Source organism: Rattus norvegicus, chromosome 19, assembly GCF_036323735.1.
Source record: "Rattus norvegicus strain BN/NHsdMcwi chromosome 19, GRCr8, whole genome shotgun sequence".
Lineage (NCBI taxonomy): Eukaryota > Metazoa > Chordata > Mammalia > Rodentia > Muridae > Rattus > Rattus norvegicus.
Genome location: NC_086037.1, coordinates 14,163,190 through 14,183,202, shown reverse-complemented (window position 1 = coordinate 14,183,202; position 20,013 = coordinate 14,163,190). Strand labels below are relative to the sequence as shown.

Below are 20,013 nucleotides of genomic sequence, written 5' to 3'. Positions count from 1 at the left end.
GCCCACATTGCTGTGAGGGTTGCTGGAGATTTTGCCATGCCCACAGAACAGAAGGTTCAGAAGAAAGGCCAGTTTGGCATAATGAATTCTTTTGATAGATGGCAACAAAATTATCTTAATCTAAGCAGTTTAGGGAGGAACCTCAAGAGCATCCATAGTGAATGCAGCCTGCAGCTGTGAACACACGTTTCTTTTGGAGAGCAGGCCTGTGCAAGCCCAGGACCTAGGTGGGACAGTTCAAGCTGCCCTTTTTCCATGGCCAATCTGTGTTTGTATTGAGAAAGTATTTTTTTCCAGTTGACTGATTTCCAACTTATGGAATGGAACTGACTTACTCAGAGTGGGGTTGACTTAGAGAGTTAAAGTACAGAAGGAATAATCCAGATGTCCACAAAAGCTTGCTGTCATACCAGGGCTTTTAAAAGCTCAGCAGCTAGAGAAGCAATGTAGTATTTGGTTATTCTCATGCTTAGGTCTAGTCATTCATTATAAGCTGACCATGACACAAAAAGAGTCATCTGTGTCACAATAGAAACTAGTTGTAACTAGACTTATACCACATTATCACATTATTACTATATTTGAGGTTCTCAGGTATGATCTTAGAAACTAGAAGAGGCCTGGTTCTTGCTACATATAGTCATATTCTATATCTTCACAGCACTGTGTGATTTGTTCTGTTAATGCTACCATTGGCATACAATACCTAGGATATTTTGTGCTGACATCTGTGACATGAGACAATAGTTCATGTCATCCCTTACCTGAATAAACTGTCCTTAGAGTACAGTGTAGTCGGAGGGGCCTTCTTTTCCTCTGAGATAGCAAAACATTTCCAGTCTTCATACAAGTCTGTCAGCCATTGTCCAGTGCCTGTCTTGAGATGTCCACATTGTCAGCTGAGAGTCTTCATCCAGCCTGCCCTGTAATTCTGTAGAACATTAATAGGGTTCCAGCCCTAGGAATTAATTCAGTGTTCTAGTACTTGCCAAATATGCTCAAAAACTAGTTTCCACCCTAGCTCTGTGTGCTATACAGAAAGAAAATAAAGAACCCCATTGCACTTGAAGTTTAGCCTCCAACAGAAGGAGAGCCTGCACAGGGCCTTTAAATAACTCTAAGCCCCAGCTTCCCCACAACCCCGTCCATCGATTCCTTTATTGGTGTGTTTTCATTAATACTCACTTTCTTCTTTGTGTGGAAAGAATGTGCACCATGCCAGTAAAGTGTGTGTGTGCGTTTGTGTTTGTGCATGTTCATCCATGAACTCACTATAAATTTTCATAAAATCACTTAGAAGTCCCTAGTGAAAACTGTCGAGGTGCAGGCAGACTCATGTTACTACTGTCTCATGGCACCTTGCAGGGAGCACTGAAATCGTGGGCTACTTTAATACAGTCTAAAACGAGGCTGTGCATGGTTTTCAGTGAAATTGTGACGTCGTCCCCACTACAGAGAGCAGCAAAAGCTTCATGTATCACATGCTGCTGTTACCAAGGTGAGGCAAAGCCTCATCCCATAGAGAGTCTGGTAGGATTTGATGGCAGGAAATAAACTCAGAACTAAAATCAATCAATTACAAACAAAGAGAATGATACAAAGAGCCAAGCAAAGCAAGAGCTGGCTTTTTTTTTTTTTTTTTGAGAAGATCCACAAGACAGACAAACCACAGAGCCTATATCTAAAGTACCAAATCAGAAATGAAAAGGGGGATATAACAAAGGACACTGAGTGAATTCAACAATCATTAGGGCTTACTTCAGAGGCCTTTACTACAGAAAAGTGAAAAATCTATTTGATACTGGTGATTTTTCTAACAGATAACAAATACCAAGTTAAATACAGATCTGGGAAGGTAATGAATAATTCCCATAAGAAAATAGATACAGTCATTAAAGGCTGCCACTCCAAAAATTAAAAATAATAATAATCAGGGCCACATGGCTTTAATGCATCCTTTCTACCAGACTTTTAATGAAGACCCAATAACAATAGTGCTTCAATTATTCCACTGAATTGAAAGAGAAGGAACATTGCCAAACTCCTTCCCTGAGTTTCTACCTTTACCTAGAATTCCTGAGTCTGTTGCTTCTTCCATTGTCACCCCATCAATAGAACCATTTAAAATGGGATGTAATCGATGTCTGGAGCCTCATTCTTTCCCTTGACCTCCATGCGGTGTCCAGAAGGCATGCCTGTTCTCATGGACATGGACTCATCTCTTTTTGCTGCAGCAAGAAGAAAGCCAGCAGAGAGGGCAGGAGCTTACAAAGAATCAGTAGGATTTCTAGAAAAGAAGCCATCCAGATGTCCATTCTCAGAAAACCCCTGGCTTGCTCTCATGTGACTGGGTCCTCAGACACCAGCAGCCTTAGATGAGACCAAGGAAAGCTGTGCAGAGTCCTGGGTCCCCAGGTTCTTGACCTCCTGAGTGACAGCTGTAGACACGTCCTCCAGGGAATCCTTACAGCTGGTGACATCTGGACAAGGTGAACCAGATGCCAAAATGAGACATGGGAGAGAAATCCTAGGCTGTTTGGAAGGAATCAGTCTCTGCTATTGCTTCTGTCTCTGTGTGCCCTGCTGCTATGATGTTCATGAGGAGCTCTCATGCCAGTGGGTCTCCTCCTAATGTGTTTGTTGTTGCAGATGTCCTGGATGTTCTGGACCCCATCAGAACTCAGCCCGTGCTCAGTCACGGAGGTCAGCACCTTCCTGTCCATCAGGTCATGAGACCTGAGACAGTTGAGGTAACGGCAGTTGGCCTGGGTGAAGTGCTCACAGACTTGGACTCTCTTGCATGGCTGTGGCTTCAAGCAGATCTGTTTGTGGCTGTCTCCTTTGTAGTAACTTTTGCAGGAGAAAAGCATCCCCCTGTACCAGGAAGAAGGCCGGCTCCTCTTGGTTAAGCCCAGAAAGCTCATGATTCTTCAGGACCTGGAAGCTCTGTTCCTAAAAACTTGGTGTGGATATTTGCAGAGGTTTCTCTGGGATTTTGCATAATGACTCTGTCCCAGAAGTTTGAGCTTGCAGAGGCTTGGGCAATCTGTAGCATGGTCCCTGGATGCACTTGAGATTGAAGCCACAGGCTTCAGTAGTAGCCGCCACCTACAGCGTGATCCCTGCCTGATCTCCAGTCTCCAATAGGAATAAGCAGTCTTGCCCAGCAGCTCATAGAGCTCTGCCTCTGGAGCCTGCTCCTACTCTGCAGTTCCTTTAAGGTCATGCATCCCCTGTGGGTCCACAGGATCTTGGTGATGAAACAGTCTGCCCCAGGATCCCCCATGGTGCACTATGGCTGCAGCTGCTCAGGCTTGTGAGCTGGACTCTGCTTCGTGGAGAAAGGAAACTGGAAAAGGGGATAACACATGAAATGGAAATGAAGAAAATAACCAGTAAAAATTAAAAGAATTAAAGTCATCATCTCAGGAGAATGAGTGGGAAGCCAGGTCCTTAAGCAGGCAGGTTCTCCACAACAATGCATGCTGGGTTCAAGACTGGACATGAGGTGCCCTGAGCTTGGGACTGCCAGGCTCCTACTGGGAAGAGAGCTTTCTTCTTCATTTCCGTAAGTCTCTCTAGTTTTCTTTTAAGGCTTTCATCTCATCATTGACTTTCCCAATGACCTTTTATGACAAGCCATTATGGTTAACAAGAATTAAGTAAGGGCTCATTGAGCTGTTGGTAGTTGGAGGTCTGGGGGAAGCCCTGGACAGAGAGATCTTGCCTGCCAGGGGTGGGATGTGCATGGTGGGAGGGACTAGTGGAGTGTCATTGGCCTCAGTATGCACAGGCTTGGGGCTGGTGCCTGGCTGCCTGGTGCGCCTCTGTGGCTACTTGGCCTGGGTCCCACCGCAGATGCCCATGGTGGTTGCTGGCCAGTTGTGCTTGCTCTCCCTGTCCTCGGGGCTTCTGGCGGGGCTGACCACAGCCTTGAACATGGACAACCATGGACAAAGTGGGCCGGAAATCGGAGGATCATGGGAGCATCTTCAACTTCCCCCTCCCCAAGCACTGGCAGTTGCAGCTGGAGGACAAGCCACTGTGAGTTTCCCCACATCCAGGCAGGTGTTCTGCACCACCAGGAGAGCAAGGGCAAGCACTGCTGCCACCAGTCCCACATGCGCAAGGCCTATTTGCTGACTGGCAGGGCTTCACTTTGCTCTGCCTGGCTCTGCTTTGCCTTGCTCTGCCCTGTGGGCTCTCACTTCTTTGGCCAAAGACTGTTGAGATCCCGGCTTGCCTCACCTTTCAATAGGCACCTCTGTGAAGTGAGGAGAACCAAAGGGACAGAAGGCTGACCTGGCCCTGGAGACTTGTGTCTCCCCCTCCACCAAAGTGCTTTCCTCAGTTCTCCACTGTGGTTTTAATTTGCAGGGATCCCAGCAGGTGGCAGGCTTTGCTGAGCCTCCCCTGTGAGAAGGGGACAGTGGTGGGACTTATGGTTGTGGGAAGTCTTTCAGGGAGATGCAGGCTTTCTCAAACTCTCTGACCATCCATCCAGTGCCCTCCCTGGTTCCCATTCCCTGTGTTTGTTGCGAAGTCACTTTTCACTGTCCTGTGTGACTTTCCCTGCAGACTGGGCTCTCCTGCAGGAGATACTCTCACATGCTTCTTTAAAAGCCCCTGTTCCTCAGATCTAGATCAGCTGTGAAAACAGGCTTCTCCATGCCAGGGTGAGAGCTACCCCTCCCAGCTCAGAGCTGCAACACCATAGGATCCTCAGGCCCCAGTGCTGGGTGGGTCCCATGGAAGAGTTAGAGGAAAGCTTCCCTTCTGAGAAGTGACTTAACACAGAAGGTTCACAAGTGACAGTCAACCCCCAAGTATTTCTTCCAGGAGAAAGCACTCAGCTCTCCCCTTTAAACAGTTTAGGCTCCCACATGGCCCAGTTTTGTGATTGGGGAAGATTTTCTGGAGCTTAGTTGGCCAGTCAGAGTGGGGCTACATTCTTTTTTTTTTTTCTTTATTAACTTGAGTATTTCTTATTTACATTTTGATTGTATGCTCTTTCCCGGTTTCCGGGCCAACATCCTCCTAACCCCTCCTCTTCTATATGGCTGTTCCCCTCCCCATCCTCCCTCCATTACCACCCTCCCCCTAACAATCACGTTCACTGGGGGTTCAGTCTTGGCAGGACCAAGGGCTTCCCCTTCCACTGGTGCTCTGACTAGGCTATTCATTGCTACGTATGCAGTTGGAGCCCAGGGTCAGTCTTTGGGTAGTGGCTTAGTCCCTGGAAGCTCTGGTTGGTTGGAATTGTTTTTCATATGCGGTCTTAACCCCCTTGAGCTCTTTCAGTCCTTTCTAAGATTCCTTCAACGGGGGTACCATTCTCAGTTCAGTGGTTTAATGATGGCATTCGCCTCTGTATTTGCTGTATTCTGGCTGTGTCTCTCAGGAGCAATCTACATCCGGCTCCTGTCAGCCTGCACTTCTTTGCTTCATCCATCTTATCTAATTGGGTGGCTGTATATGTATGGGCCACATGTGGGGCAGGCTCTGAATGGGTGTTCCTTCTGCCTCTGTTTTAATCTTTGCCTCTCTATTCCCTGCCAAGGGTATTCTTGTTCCTCTTTTAAAGAAGGAGTGAAGCATCTGCATTTTGGTCATCCTTCTTGATTTTCATGTGTTCTGTGCATCTAGGGTAATTCAAGCATTTGGGCTAATAGCCACTTATCAATGAATGCATACCATGTGTGTTTTTCTGTGATTGGGTTACCTCACTCTGGATGATATTTTCCAGTTCCATCCATTTGCCTATGAATTTCATAAAATCATTGTTTTTGATAGCTGAGTAATATTCCATTGTGTAGATGTACCACATTTTCTGTATCCATTCCTCTGTTGGGTTCTTTCCAGCTTCTGGCTATTATAAGTAAGGCTGCTATGAACATAGTGGAGCACGTGTCTTTTTTATATGTTGGGGCATCTTTTGGGTATATGCCCAAGAGAGGTATAGCTCAGTCCTCAGGTAGTTCAATATCCAATTTTCTGAGAAACCTCCAACTGATTTCCAGAATGGTTGTACCAGTCTGCCTCCCACCAACATTGGAGGAGTGTTCCTCTTTCTCCACATCCTGGCCAGCATTTGCTGTCACCTGAGTTCTTGATCTTAGCCATTCTCACTGGTGTGAGTTGAAATATCAGGGTTGTTTTGATTTGCATTTCCCTTATGACTAAAGATGTTGAACATTTCTTTCGGTGTTTCTCAGCCATTCGGCATTCCTCAGCTGTGAATTCTTTGTTTACCTCTGAACTCCATTTTTTAATAGGGTTATTTGACTCCCTGCGGTCTAACTTCTTGAGTTCTTTGTATATTTTGGATATAAGCCCTCTATCTGTTGTAGAATTGGTAAAGATCTTTTCCCAATCTGTTGGTGGGGCTACATTCTTAATCCATACTCATTCACACAACAGAACATCTTCCTCCCCACCCACGAGGCCTTGACTTGAACCCAGGTCCTTCCAGGATCAACAGACCTGAGAGAACAGATTGCAGCACAAGAGAGAAAAGAAGCCAGAATAGTTTAAACTGGAGAAAACCCCCATATAGGCCGTTTACCAACTTTAGGGGTTTGCATATTGTGGACTTCAGAATCTTACGGTCAGATTTTTCTGATTACACCTTATAGGTGAAGCTGAAGTCTACTGAGGGTGGGATCATCCCAGGCAGGGAGGGGATCTGACTCTGCAGGCCTGGCCACCCTCTGCATTCTCCCAAAAATAATTTTTAGTCAGCTGTAAATCTGAAGTGAAATTTGTTTTTTGTCAACTCAAACGGTTGACATTTCAAGTCTCACACACCATGTGAGAGACACACATTTATCCACAGGGGATTTGAACTTACTTCTATAGAAATGACTGTGGGCCAACAGAGGGAAAGCATTCTTGCCTTTAGCATTCTGTCTGTATCAGAGACTACCTGGACTGGCTTCCTGGACAGACATGTCCAAGCAGACAGACATTGTAATGAGGGAAAACTTAGGCAAGAAATGACCTGGGGACAGTGATTTCAGATTGTGCCTTTAGCCAGGAATCTCTGTTGTCATTAAGGCAAGCAGTCTTGGGCCTGCCAAAACATGTCAGTATTTCAGGGCTCTTACAACTGCTCCAGGTACTTCTGAGGTGAAAGCCTTTCATTAAAAAAAAAAAGTTTATAGAGCAATATTTCTCAACCTGTGGGTGGCAACTGCTTCACAGAGATTGCATATCAGATACCTTGTACATATGACTCATAAGAGTAGCAATATTATTTATGAAGTAGCAATGAAATAATTTTATGGAGGGGATCATCACAGTATGAAGAGCTGTATTAAAGGGTTGCAGCAGTAGGACTGTTGAGAACCACTGCCATAGAAGCTGACACATGGGAGCAGACTCCTCAGCTGAGTAGAGACCCACGACAAGGGATACTGTGTCCCACCCTAGAACCCAGAGATAGAATCTATCCCAGGAGTCTGTGGGTCACCTTGTCTTAAATTCTCCCAGGGTCAAGAATAGCATTGATCATCTCAGCAGAGTCAGCTTGCACAGCCCACATCAGGCCCATGGCTTCGCTTTACAGAGAAGGATGTGGGTCTAAGTGACAGCCAGTGAGACTGAGGGGGCCCTGATACTCATTTGCTTTGAGCTGTGGTTTCTTCACCTGTAAAACGGAGGTGTTTCTGCTGAATTGGGTTGTTGTGGAGATTAACAGAACATACAACCTGCTCAGTGTCTGCCTGGCATGGACACAGGTTAAATGGAAGCTGTCGATGATGACGAGATCAAAAGTAGAATTTCTAGCCAGATAGTGTTAGTTGTGGGGCGCCATACAAGTGTTCTAAGCATTTTCTGATTCTAAGACCGCCTCACCTTACAACCTAAGGCTCTTGATTTAAATTTTAAAAAAAGAATAAATATAAAATACCAATATGAAAAAATCATAATCAGAAATGAGCTAATTCCTGCGAAGTCATTTAGCTTTACATTTTCTGCTTCTATTTCCAAGGCATCTAGAGTAGCACTATCCGAGATCCTAAAGCCTTCTATTATGGTGCTACCCATTCATTCCTCTCTCCTTGAGGACTTCTCAGGTGACTTACCAGAATCAGATGGCTTTTAAGATTGTTCCCATCAGGTGCGATCTCTCTGTCCATGGGCCTTGCCCAAAGCTGCAGGGCCAACCTGTTGTTTTACAATCCAAAATTCCAGACATTAATTTTACCAATGAAGTTTCAGGAGTCAGATGCTGAAGTCAAGTAAAGCTCCCAACTGTCTTTCCTGATTCACTGACCTCCCAGAAGAAGAGCAGTCCTGTTCCCTCTGAACACTTTCTTAAAAATCCTTTAACTCAAAAACTTTCCATTGGTTTAGTTATCTAGATTTCCTTTCACGTTGTGTCTTGATCTGCTGGACCTAAGTGCACTTTTTACCTTTGCCATAAATGTGTGTGGTAGGTGAGCCATACCGTAATTAAGTCCATGTTTACATGAATAAACAACTCTTGCTTTAAATGTCTGTGCCATGGCCCTGCTATACCACACACTACTTTTTCAGTAAATAATACATTCTTGGAGATCACAGTGTGATCAAATATTTTGTAACATGACTTAGTAACGTTCCCTCGATTTTATAAATCGATTTCTTTGACGAGGATTCTGGGTGTTGTCTGTCAGGTCTGAGTGCATCATCTTGGGAATCCCAAGGAACATCAAACTTGGGCTTTTGAAACTGTTGCATATGGCCAACCCGGAGCAAAAACCACCCAGGAATCTACTGATACTTGACACACATTCATTCACCTGCCTTTTTCATATAGTTTATGGCAAGAGGTCACCATTCTTGACCTTGTTTCACTATAAAACGTGGTGCTAAGTGTAAGAGTTGGGGTCAAGGAGATCACCCCACAAATCACAAAATACCCATCTCAGATAACCATGTATGGTTTATTGAATACAAAACATCCATGAATTTCAGGACAGAATTAAAAGTCCAAACCTAAGGATAATAGAATAGAAGAGAATTTAGATTTCCAGTTCACAGGTCCAGTAAGCATATTCAGTAAATCATAGCAGAAAACATCCATAAGGTAAGGGAAGAAAAGGCCATGAAGGTACACCAAGCCTACAGAACGCCAATTTAATCATACCAGAAAAAATTCCTCCATTAACATAATAATTAAAACACTGAATGCACAGATCAAAGAAAGATCATTAAAAGGGGTAAGGTACAAATAACCAGTAACAAATAAGTTCAGACTCATCTGAATTATACCAGACTTCTCAACAGAGACTCCAAAAGCCAGAAAATCTTGGGCAGATGTAATGCGGACCAAGGATCCTATACCCAGCATAATTCTCAATCACCATAAATGGAGAAACCAAAATATTTCATGACAAAACCAAATTTAAACAATATTTTTCTCTAAGAAAGCACAACAGAGGATTGTAGTAGGGAAACTCCAAGACAATGAGCTAAACTATACCCAAGAAAAACCAAGAAATAAATCATCTCTCAATAATTTCAAAAAATGAAGCACACAATCACCATTTCACCCATAACCAGAAAAAGAAGAGAAAGCAGCAACTATTGGTCTTTAATATCTAACCAGACCCTCTGTCACCAATCCCCCAGCTCCTAAGGAATAAACTGCCAGCCAAAGTATATACAGGGTCTATGGTTCTAGGTAACTGTGTAGAAGGGAACTAATTTAAGTGGCACCCATGTGGCGGGAGGCCATTGTCTACGCTGAGGCCTGATGCCCAACAAAAGTAGATGCTGGAGTTGTGAGGTAGGAATGGATATGTGTAGGTGGGGGAACACTGTCATATAGGCAAAGCTGAGCAGAAATGGGATGTAAGATATGATGATGGGAGTGTGGAAAGCAGGACAACAGTTGAAATGTAAATAAATAAAATAACCAATTAATAAAAAAATAGCCAAAAATAAAATAAAAAGTGAAAAGGTAAAAGAAAACTTACACCAAAACAAAACAAAAGAAATCCTTGTAGTGGATTGGCCTAATTCTGCTTGTATTTTAATGCTAATATGTAGAACTCAAGACTGGTTAACCTCCAAAAACTGACCCTGCTCCCAGTTAACTGTGATTATAAAGAAGCCAACAGCCAACAGCTGCACAGCAGAGAGATGGGGGAGGTGAGCTTTGAGGGCTTTGCTAGAGAGGATCATGAGGAGGGAAGAAGGAGGAAGAAGCTGCCAGAGAATAAAGGAAGAACATGTGTGATGGAGAGGAGAGAGGAAGAGGACAGCAGCCATGGTTAAGGGAGAGGAGAGCCTGGTCCTGAGGGCTGTCCAAGTGCAACAAAGAGCAGCCAAGATGCTACACAGTCAGTAAGAGTTGAGCGTTAGTGTTTGGAAAGTAGATCTGATGCCATGGAGGGCAGGCAGCTGCCCAGCTACTGTGCTGACTAATGCACACTAAAAATAAATTTAACACAATATGTATAACCAGTAAGACAGCTCTGTAGAGGATCCTAAAAGGAATACTTTAGCTTGACGGGAAGCATAAACTATTAGAGAAAACAGGAAATGATTTAATAAAACTACGACAGTCAATCAAAAGAATCCAATAAAAACCACAAAAATTAACAAAATGACAACATTTAATACATAGGTTTAAATAATATTTGCACGTCACTAAACTCATTTCCCCAGTAAACACACATACATTTAGCCAGAAACATGATCACCATCATGATAGATATAGAGGATATACTAGGGAAACAGACCTAAGACACAGGTCCCTATGGCGATTCTATGCAATTTCTCTATCAATAAAAACCACCAAGCTCTAGAGGTAAATGTCTGTGTTAGTGCTGACCTACACCACCAGACGTACATTTTTTTAAGTAAATAACAAATCTTGGGGCTTACAATGTAATCAAATATCCTGAAACATGAGTTTGCAGTGTTCCCTACATTTTTTAAATCAAGCACTTTGACTACCATTTTGGTTGTTTCCAATCCTGACTGAGTGCATCATCACGGGAATCCCAAGGGAAATCAGAAATGGGTTATTGAAGCTGTTGCACAGGACCAGTATAGACCTAAGTACCACAGAGGAAACCTTGATTCTTGTCACAAGGGATCATTTCACCATCCCTCTTGTCACATAACTTATGGCAAGATGTCACCTCTCCTGACCTTAGCTTCTTCTCCTAAATGCTGCCAAAGGGAAGATTTGGTGTCAAGGGGTCTGGATTCAAACCACACCAACACTGAATTCATTTAAATAGGTGTAGTTCATTGAATGCACACACCAATACAGTTCAACCAGAACAACAGCTCACAACTGTGTCCTGGACATTGAGGGCCAGCTCATTGCAAGATCCACGTGGGCTCACGCCCAAGTGCTGGATGCTGCTGTCTATGTCCCTGACTCAGGCCATTTTCCTCATAATTGTTCCTATTTTCCTTGAATCTCATGGGTCCTATGTGAAGCTTATAGTTGGGGAATTTGTTAATAATAACAAACCTCAAAACATAGAGAACAAAACAGGGTATGTGACCAGCACCACACAGTTCAGTGTCAGGTTTTTTTTGTTTTTCTTTTGTTAGTTTGTTTCTTGGCATCCATGATGTGGAGGCATATTACAGCACAATAGGAAAGAGTGGCTGCTGTGTAACAAATTTGCTGCTGTTAAGGTAGCTATGGGGGCAAGACCTCAGCAGTAGCCCTTAAGATGGGAAGGAGATGATGTGTTTGATAACTGAAAGGAGCTGCCTCAACTGTGTTGCTCTGCCTGCTCAGAGCCCTTTCAACATCACTCTGTCCCTGAAGAGGAACTCAAGGTCTGCCCCCTGCTGCCTGTGAGCCAGGACTAGGCACAGAAAGGCAAGGCCAAAGCGCTGGTTTCCAATTCCTCAATAATGCTGGATTGCCAATAACGTACTTGTATACACAAATACAGTGTGGTAAGTTACAATAGATACTAATCATTTCTTACATGCGGCAGCAGTTGATTGACTACAACTAATTCCAATTAAAAAAAAAAAAAAAGAAACCTGGCTCTAGTGGAAATATACCAAGAAATATCTAGGATGGTGGGGAACGAATTCTGCCATGGACTGAACTCAGAAAAGAGGGATTGGGAGAAAGATGCATGGTTAAATAGCCCACCAGGTTCACATTGTGTCAACTTGATTTAATCTAAGGACAAAGAAGTGGAGTATCTCTGATGGCTTTCTTCTAATCCCTCGAAAGGATCCCTGAGGATTGGCCTCAGTTCTTCACACTTCTTGATGGGGCAACAACACTCAAGGAATCTTGAGACTGTCATAGGCACAGTATTATGCTACATATACAGAGTAGATAATACTAAGATGTTCAGATGGTGATATCCATTTGTATGCACTCTTAATGTGGACCTAAGGAAATAGAGATCAATGTCCTTAGAATAGAAAGATCAGTTCCAGTTTTTTTCTACCATTCAAAACTGAAAAACTGGTAGGGAGAGAATGGTAAATAATCGAGAATTCGTAGATGATGCTTGGAAAGAAGTGTGGGTTTCTGTGCTGGTTTTAGACGGGTCTCAAGTATCACAAGTTGCCCTCTACCTAGCTGGCCAGATGCACTTTAAGCTCAGATAAACCTCCTTCCACTTTTCAATACATAGGCTTACAAGAGTAGCCTCCAAGGACTGTGAGTACAGCATTGGCCTTTGACAGTTGAGGTGTGTAACCCACAACTATAGTTTCACCCACGATTCTCAGTGTCTACCAGCTATTTCAGATTGTTGCTGTTATATGCTTGACAATCAAGGACGCAGAAAAATACCCTGATAGAGAGCAAGGACATGGTGATCACATCCTTGCCTCTTCTGTATGTTCTGGATGAGGTTTGTTAAAATTCCAATATTGCAAAAATCTTTATATAGGGCCCAGCACATTAAGGGTCACTATGCACTGTTCTATCTAAAATGGTCTAATCAAAACTGACTCCCATATAACACTTCCTGCAATCCTCATATGAGAAGCTTGAGCTTTTTGTTTTGACTTTTTCTTTTCTCTTTCTTAATTATTTTTTGCTATATAAGTTGAGAGAAAGATAGTTAGGGCCATGAATTTGCCCCCAAAATTTGAACTAAGGAGGAGATCAATCAGTGTTAGTGTGTGCATTCTATAAAGTATTCATTTTTTACTATGATAGATGCTTTTGTGTTTGGTGGGGTGGCCATTTCCCAGTGTACAGGTGCTGGGACCTTGCTCTATCCACTTAATCATGTTTATAGCCTCATTTTAGACGTTTATGTGCACCCCCTATATCTCTTGACTATTTTATTTTTCTGATAGAAGCTCATGGTGTATCTTACTCAGGCCTGTGAGCAGTGCTCCTTTGGCGACATTGGTGCAGAGACAAGAACCCCACAAGCAGCATGAGCCCTATCTCTTTCTCTCAACTTATATAGCAAAACATAAGAAAGAAAAAGAAAAAGTCAGTCAAAAATCTCAAGCTTCTCATATGAAGATTGTAGGAAGTGTTATATGGCAGTCAGTTCTGATTAGCATGAGGTTCCCTTCACTGGTGGCTCCAATATTGCACTTTCCTCTGCCAACTGGTCTCCACACTTTTCCTAGCACCATAAAGATTTCAAATCTTTCTCCTAAGGAATATTCTGGCAATTGTGGATTGTTAAGCACATGACTTCATGAGTGTTCCCCTAACACACACGCATGTTGTAACCTACCATGCAGACTATTTCTGATGTGATATAAAGCACCTGTACATAATGAGACAGGAGAACTTTTGACTGCATATTCAAGCTGGTGTGAAATCTCAGGACGTTTTAATGGCTAACATTGGTGAATGTGGACAATTTGAGTTAGTGAGACATTTTTTGGGAAAGATTTGAAAGGAAACATTCATTTAGATGCATAGGAATTACTAAGGTTTTTATAATCAAGCCTTGAGGAAAATTTGGCTTTGGAAGCAGGAGATGCTCAGTGGCTCTGCCCCAGGAAAGTCTCCTGGAAAGGGCACCTCTGCTTATGCTCAGTACAGGGAGAACATTAGCAGGGAGGCAAAGTCTGCTCCCCATGACATCAGCTGTCCCTTCTTGGACATTCTATTGTCTCCTAGAGAGTTCTGGCATCCTCTGTGATGTCACCAGTGTTGTAGTGACAACCAGTGCCCTAGTTTCTCTCAGTCAGAGTCTGGCGGTTACAAGCTAAGACATGTTTTCCCGTCTTCGCAAGCGTTTTGGGAGGGGGAATGTCGATTCTGGAGAGACTAAAGTGAAGGAGTCTAGCCTTTCGTCTCAAAGTAATGATGGACAAAGACAGCACTTCTGGGGAATGTTGAGTAAGTTCTGGGCAGTGTATTTTGAGCTTCCTGCCAGGGGGGCTGCAGGCTTATGCTGACCTTTCTAGCAATGGGCCACAACAACTGGAGCATCTGAAAAGGAATTGAATTTCCATGAATATCACAATTCCTGAAAGTCAGGATTTCAGACCTTTAGTTTCCCCATCTCCACTGGGAGGCTATGGTAAGGCCAATGCTATTATACTGTGAACTACTGGTCTTTACTTTTACACTGCATTTGTTATGTTACATTGTATAATAACACCATCAGGAGTCATGGAGGGTCCACCTTTTCTGAGTTTAGACAGGGCAGCAATGTATTTCACTATCATTGCTTCTTTAAATACAGTGGATATCTGACAGTAGGAACAGGGGGAGAATTGTGCTCCAGGCAATAACCTTATGTTCTTAGACCTCCTCTGATTTCTTCTAACTGGAAGGGTCATCGTTAGCTTTATATATTAGAGGTTGTGTGTTACAAACATGTTTCTAAAATACCAAAACTGTTTGGAACATGTGGACCAAGATTCAGCCTGTAACCTACTGGAACTTCTCGGGCATTTGGTATTTCAAATAGGGGAACTGATAAGTCTGTTGACCATGTCCTCCATGGAAATGTGTTTTTATCCAAAGTTGTTGGCCTAGACTATCAGGGTAGGACATCTGAGTGTCTCCAATCACTCAAGTCTTGTGGGTGGTGAATTTATCATCTGAGTTCTGAAACCACAGGGGTGAGGAAACCAAGCTGTACCCTGTTCAGCTGATGATAATCCTGGAGTAGCCATCTCCGTGGTACATGTGAGCACGTGATGTCCGGCATAGGGAACACCTGGCTGCTTACATCTCTTGGTCTCTATAGAGTAGTGGGAGAACTGAGATCCACTGAGGAGGCCTCTTAAGCATAGACCAATCGCCTAGCAGTGACACTGGGTTCCAGGCTTGTTCTCCTGTTTAGGCCTCACTGTGGTCTATGTACACTCTATGCATTCTCCCCATGCAGGTTCACTTGTGTTCTTCTACCTACAGACGCTGGGAGAGAAACATCATCCCCTGGCACTGAACTAAGCGAGAATCAGGCCAAGACGGAAAAGGAGAGGCTGATTGGAGAGCTGCAGCTCATTACCGAGGAGAGAAATGACCTGAGAGATCGCCTGAGGTTTCTGACAGAGAGATCCATGAAGAACAGGTATGAATCGCTCCAAATGCTCTTGTTTCATTCCTGGGTCTGCAAGGTCACCTTCATCTTATCCTATTAAGGTTTTGGGTTCTAGAAAGCTGTGCCTCCCTAACCACCCTGTGCTAAACCTCACCTCCCATATAGAGGAGATTCAGAACCTTGACCCTTCCTGAGGAGCGAGATGGAAAATGGACTCATCTGCTTCCATTTATTGAAAAGCAGATCTTGTGGTCTGAATGAAGAATTCGGGGATAAAGTCAGGGAGAGTGAGTGTCTAGTGTGCATTTGCAAAGCCCTTGACAGATGGTGGCTTTGCAAGATTGTAATTGCAGTGAGTTTACGGTGAGTCTCTGTACTTGCTAGGCAGGGGACTGAGTGCTGGAAGATCCACGCAGCAGCCTGAGGGGCCTGGTACCAAACTGTTCATCTCAATGCTTGACTAGAAGGTCTCAGGCTCAGGCCTGTTTGTTATTGTCTGTGTGTCTTGCCCTCTGAGACAGCAATGGTGGATGCATTTCTCCTGGTTTTCACAGTACTCTCTGTTTCCATATTTCTCTTTCTCTTTCTCTGACTCTGTTTTTACATTTCTCTTTTTTGTGGGTATTTCTCAGTCTGTGAGTCTGTATGTGCATACATCCAAATGCATATGTACAACATTTATATGTTTATATTTCCCTCCACACCTGGAATCTAGGGGTCTATGTCTTGGCCTGAGTATTTACCTGTATCACATTCATGGTGATGTGAATGCTTTGTTCTGGGAGCCCCACTGTCAACAGCACAGTTCTTTGACTATGTGGCCACGATTGTCTGTTTATTTGTATTCCTTGTGCAGAGTATAATTTTGTGTTGATATAAGGTCTGTTATCAAAACAGGAGAAAAGAAATCACAGGTTTCTGGCTGTGTTGGGGTGGGGAGCATGGAGAGGTGTGGCCTAGGCTCTTGATAGCTTAACTGGCTTCACTGCAGATTTCCTCTTGATTGAACAAAGGGAGCCAGGGAAGCCTCCATCTGGATGCTGAGATTCTGGTGTCCTGGACGCAGAAAAACACGTTTCTGAAGCTGAAGAAGATCCAATATGTAGAATTCAGAAGGTGTCCTTCCAGGGCTGGGGTAGTACAGGACCCACCCTGAGTTCATATATTCCTAAATGCCGATGTTCATTGGATTCTATTATTTGGGGCCAGGCCACACTTCAGGCCAAATCCATATTATGAAGACCTGGAGAGAATGGAGGAGGCGGTCATGTCAATTCTGCACAACTTAGAGATGGAGAACACTGAAATCCATGAGAACAACCATAAGCTGAAGAAGGAGATTACCTTCTCTAGGTAAGTCCTGGTCAGAAAGGCTATCACCTGTGGAATGGCCATTTCTGACTTTCTTTGTTCTGGATTGGACGGTCTTCAGCTCTGGTTCTATCTCTTGTGCTGTTTACACAGCAGTGTGCCAGGGTCATTAGGACTCAGTTTTCAGTTCCATAAAAGACTGTTACTCATCCCAGGATTGTCTAGGCATCTTCAGAAGGCTCTAGATAGAAAAGCACTGATTGAAGTCAGCAGAAGGTTATTAGGCTGACCTGGACCTATGGTGTCATACCAGGTTTTACAAAACTCAGTGTGTAGACCACATGGTTAGCATGACCTTCTCTTGGTTCTACTGACCTCCTTTGAGGGTGTTGGCCCACTACTAATTGATGTTGCCCCCATGCATTGGGCTTTCATGGATAGTTGTAGATCCATGTTCTTTTTGAGAGATGTGGACACTAATTGGTGCTCGGGCCAAGCAAACAATTTATTCTTCCCGGAATTTATTCTTTGTGGTTTGTGCAGCAGCCTTATATGTATCGAAATGAATTCTATTAAGTCTTCATGGGTATCTGGGACTGGTAGACTTAGTGGGACTTACAAGTAGGAATGGGAGAAAGGGGCAGCATGATCTTACTATGCAGACTGTATTTCCAGAAACCTGCTCAGCCAGCTCCTGATGGAGAACACATGTAGGAAGAAGTTGGTCCCACTGAAGCAGGAGAGCAAGGAGGTACATCTTGATTGTGCACTGAACCAGAAATATTTGGTTGACTTCAACAAGAAAGATAAAGACCAGCAACGTCCAGACCCAGCATCATCTGGTAGGGATGAGCAGCTGTGTTAGCTTAAAAATATCTGATAAAGTTTGCCAATTTGATACATCTTTGCTCTCTCCTACCACCTTTCTAATTTACACTCACAACCAGCCAACCACCTCATGTAGTGGAATTGTTCATTGCTCTGCCTATGCACAAGTATTCTGGGAAGCCAACCACTTTTCAGAAACTGAATTATTTTGCAAGTATATTTGTCTGCTCTTTTTGAAGCTGCAGTATAGAAATGGTGACAGATTAATAACATACCTCATTATTGCATATCCATGTGATAGATTGGATGCTCTGTAGAGTTTTGAACAAGTTCTTGGTTCTTTGACAAATGACACTCTGTGGTCATGTGACTTCTTGTGTAGGAAGCACCTTTGCGGGATAAGAACAAAGTGCAAATGTCAAATTAGAACTTGTCATTGGTTTTAACCTTGGTGACATATGGACATCTCCTTTCTTCCTGCAACCCAATGAGGTTCCTTCCATTGCCCTGTCCTTGGTTTGCACTGGTATAAGTCTGGGTCCCATATTGGCAGCTCACATTACTTTGAGGCTCTCTGGAGATTTTGCCCTTCCCAAAGAGTTAGCAACAATGATATCAGTTAAAAGGTCCATGTTGACTGTCCAATAGAACTGAGGTGGTAGAAGGCAGCCTTCCGACATCTGCCTTGCATTTCACCACCAAATCAGTGTCTGAAAAACTGCCTTCCTCTCCCAGGTCTCAGAAAGTGCAAGAGAGCTGGAATTGGACACACCCCAGTAAGAGAGCTTCCTGAAGAATAAGTTGCTTTCTCAGGAGTCCCTGATGACAAACATCCTGAATGGTAACAAATTTTTTGGATGAGTATTCTTCCTCAGAGTTAATTTGTCATTGCTTAGAGACCCTAAATTTATATATCACTAAGCCAGCCTGACTGATTGAGGTCTTACTTTCTTCTCAGAAAACAGCACCTGAGAGACAACTTGGGGGACAGCCTTTCATTATGTGTGCAAGAGGAGAAACAGCAATACATCTGTGCTTCTAAATGTTCCTTAAGAATGTGCTGTTTAGAAATATTTTTGTTATGATTTTAATTGAAATTTTCTTTTTGTTGTTTCATATTTATATGTTCTTGTTACTGTTTTTATCTTTTCACATACTTTTAAATATTTTAATTTATTTGTTTTAATCTTGTTTTGTTGTAAAAATGAATTCCTTATGAATAAATATTGAATTCTATCTCTTGACTCTTAAGACCATCATTCTTATTAAAGGGTTCTGTCCCCTCCTGTGGACTTAGAACTGACAGCTGGAGATGGATCTCTGCATGTTCCATGGATACTGGGCTAATAAGTGAATTCAAAGTCACCAAGGGGTACCCAGTGTGACAGTGTCTTTTGTGTGGATAATGTGGCTGTTTCTCAGACACACACTCTATGATGTAATCATTGACATGCTTTACTCAATTGTTAGGGTCCATATGGTTCTTCTGAGAGAGCAGCAGATGCTCTATCCTGTGAGTCATCGCCACAGCTCCTGCAGGTGGCTTTTGTTATTCCACATCATGTACTGTATTAGGTGGACAGGATCACCTCCAATCAAATAGACAGATCTCAGGAGATGTGTGTTCACAGGGAACTTACTGAGCTGTGCGTGCTCAATGTGTTAGCTTGCCAGGCATCCCTACAGGGCTCTGGTGTTCCCACTGCTCATTGTGGGTCAGGATCATCCTCCAGCACCACTTAGTGTCCATATTAGAGCAGATCTTTCACCTGTTATCAATGATGACCATATGTATTATGCACATCTGACAAAATACAGAATAGAAATTAGCTTCCTGTTGGCCAGATTGGCATAATGAGTGTTTTGATTGTTAGCATGAAAATTATTTTAATCCAAGCAGTTTAGGGAGGAACCTCAAGAGCATACATAGTGAATGCTGCCTACAGCTGTGAACACAGGTTTCTTTTGGAGAGCAGGCCTGTGCAGGCCCAGAACCTAGGTTGGGCAGTTCAAGCTACCCTTTTTCCATGGCCAATCTGGGATCGTATTGAGAATGTATTTTTTCCAGGTGACAGATTTCCAATTTATGGAATTGAATTAACTTACTGAGAGTGCAGGTGACTCAGAGAGTTAAAGTACAGAAGGAATAATCCAGAATGTCCACAAAAGCTTGCTGTCTCCCCAGGGCTTTTTAAAGCTCAGCAGCTAGGGAAGCAATGTAGTATTTGGTTATTCTCATGCTTAGGTCTAGTCATTCATTATAAGCTGCCCATGACACAAAAAGAGTCATCTGTGTCACAATAGAAACAAGTTGTAACTAGATTCACCCCCACACTATCACATCACTACTGTGTTTGAGGTTCTCAGTTACTAAGAACCTGGATGAGGCCTGGGTCTTTCTACACAAACTCAT

The 20,013-nt window shown here is 43.3% G+C and overlaps 1 protein-coding gene and 1 pseudogene across 1 annotated transcript; one reads left to right on the top strand and one right to left on the bottom strand.

The window, feature by feature from the left end:
* Positions 1-468: 468 nt before the first annotated feature.
* Positions 469-6,969, bottom strand: LOC134483530 (zinc finger CCCH-type antiviral protein 1-like; annotated as a pseudogene).
* A 7,153-nt stretch (positions 6,970-14,122) lies between these two features.
* Positions 14,123-18,836, top strand: LOC134478848 (uncharacterized). The gene is made up of 6 exons (XM_063278353.1): positions 14,123-14,305; positions 15,332-15,491; positions 16,671-16,814; positions 17,448-17,614; positions 18,336-18,441; positions 18,559-18,836. The coding sequence occupies exons 1-5, from the start codon at positions 14,179-14,181 to the stop codon at positions 18,398-18,400; spliced, it is 663 nt and encodes a 220-aa protein (XP_063134423.1). The 5' UTR covers positions 14,123-14,178; the 3' UTR covers positions 18,401-18,441; positions 18,559-18,836.
* Positions 18,837-20,013: the final 1,177 nt, after the last annotated feature.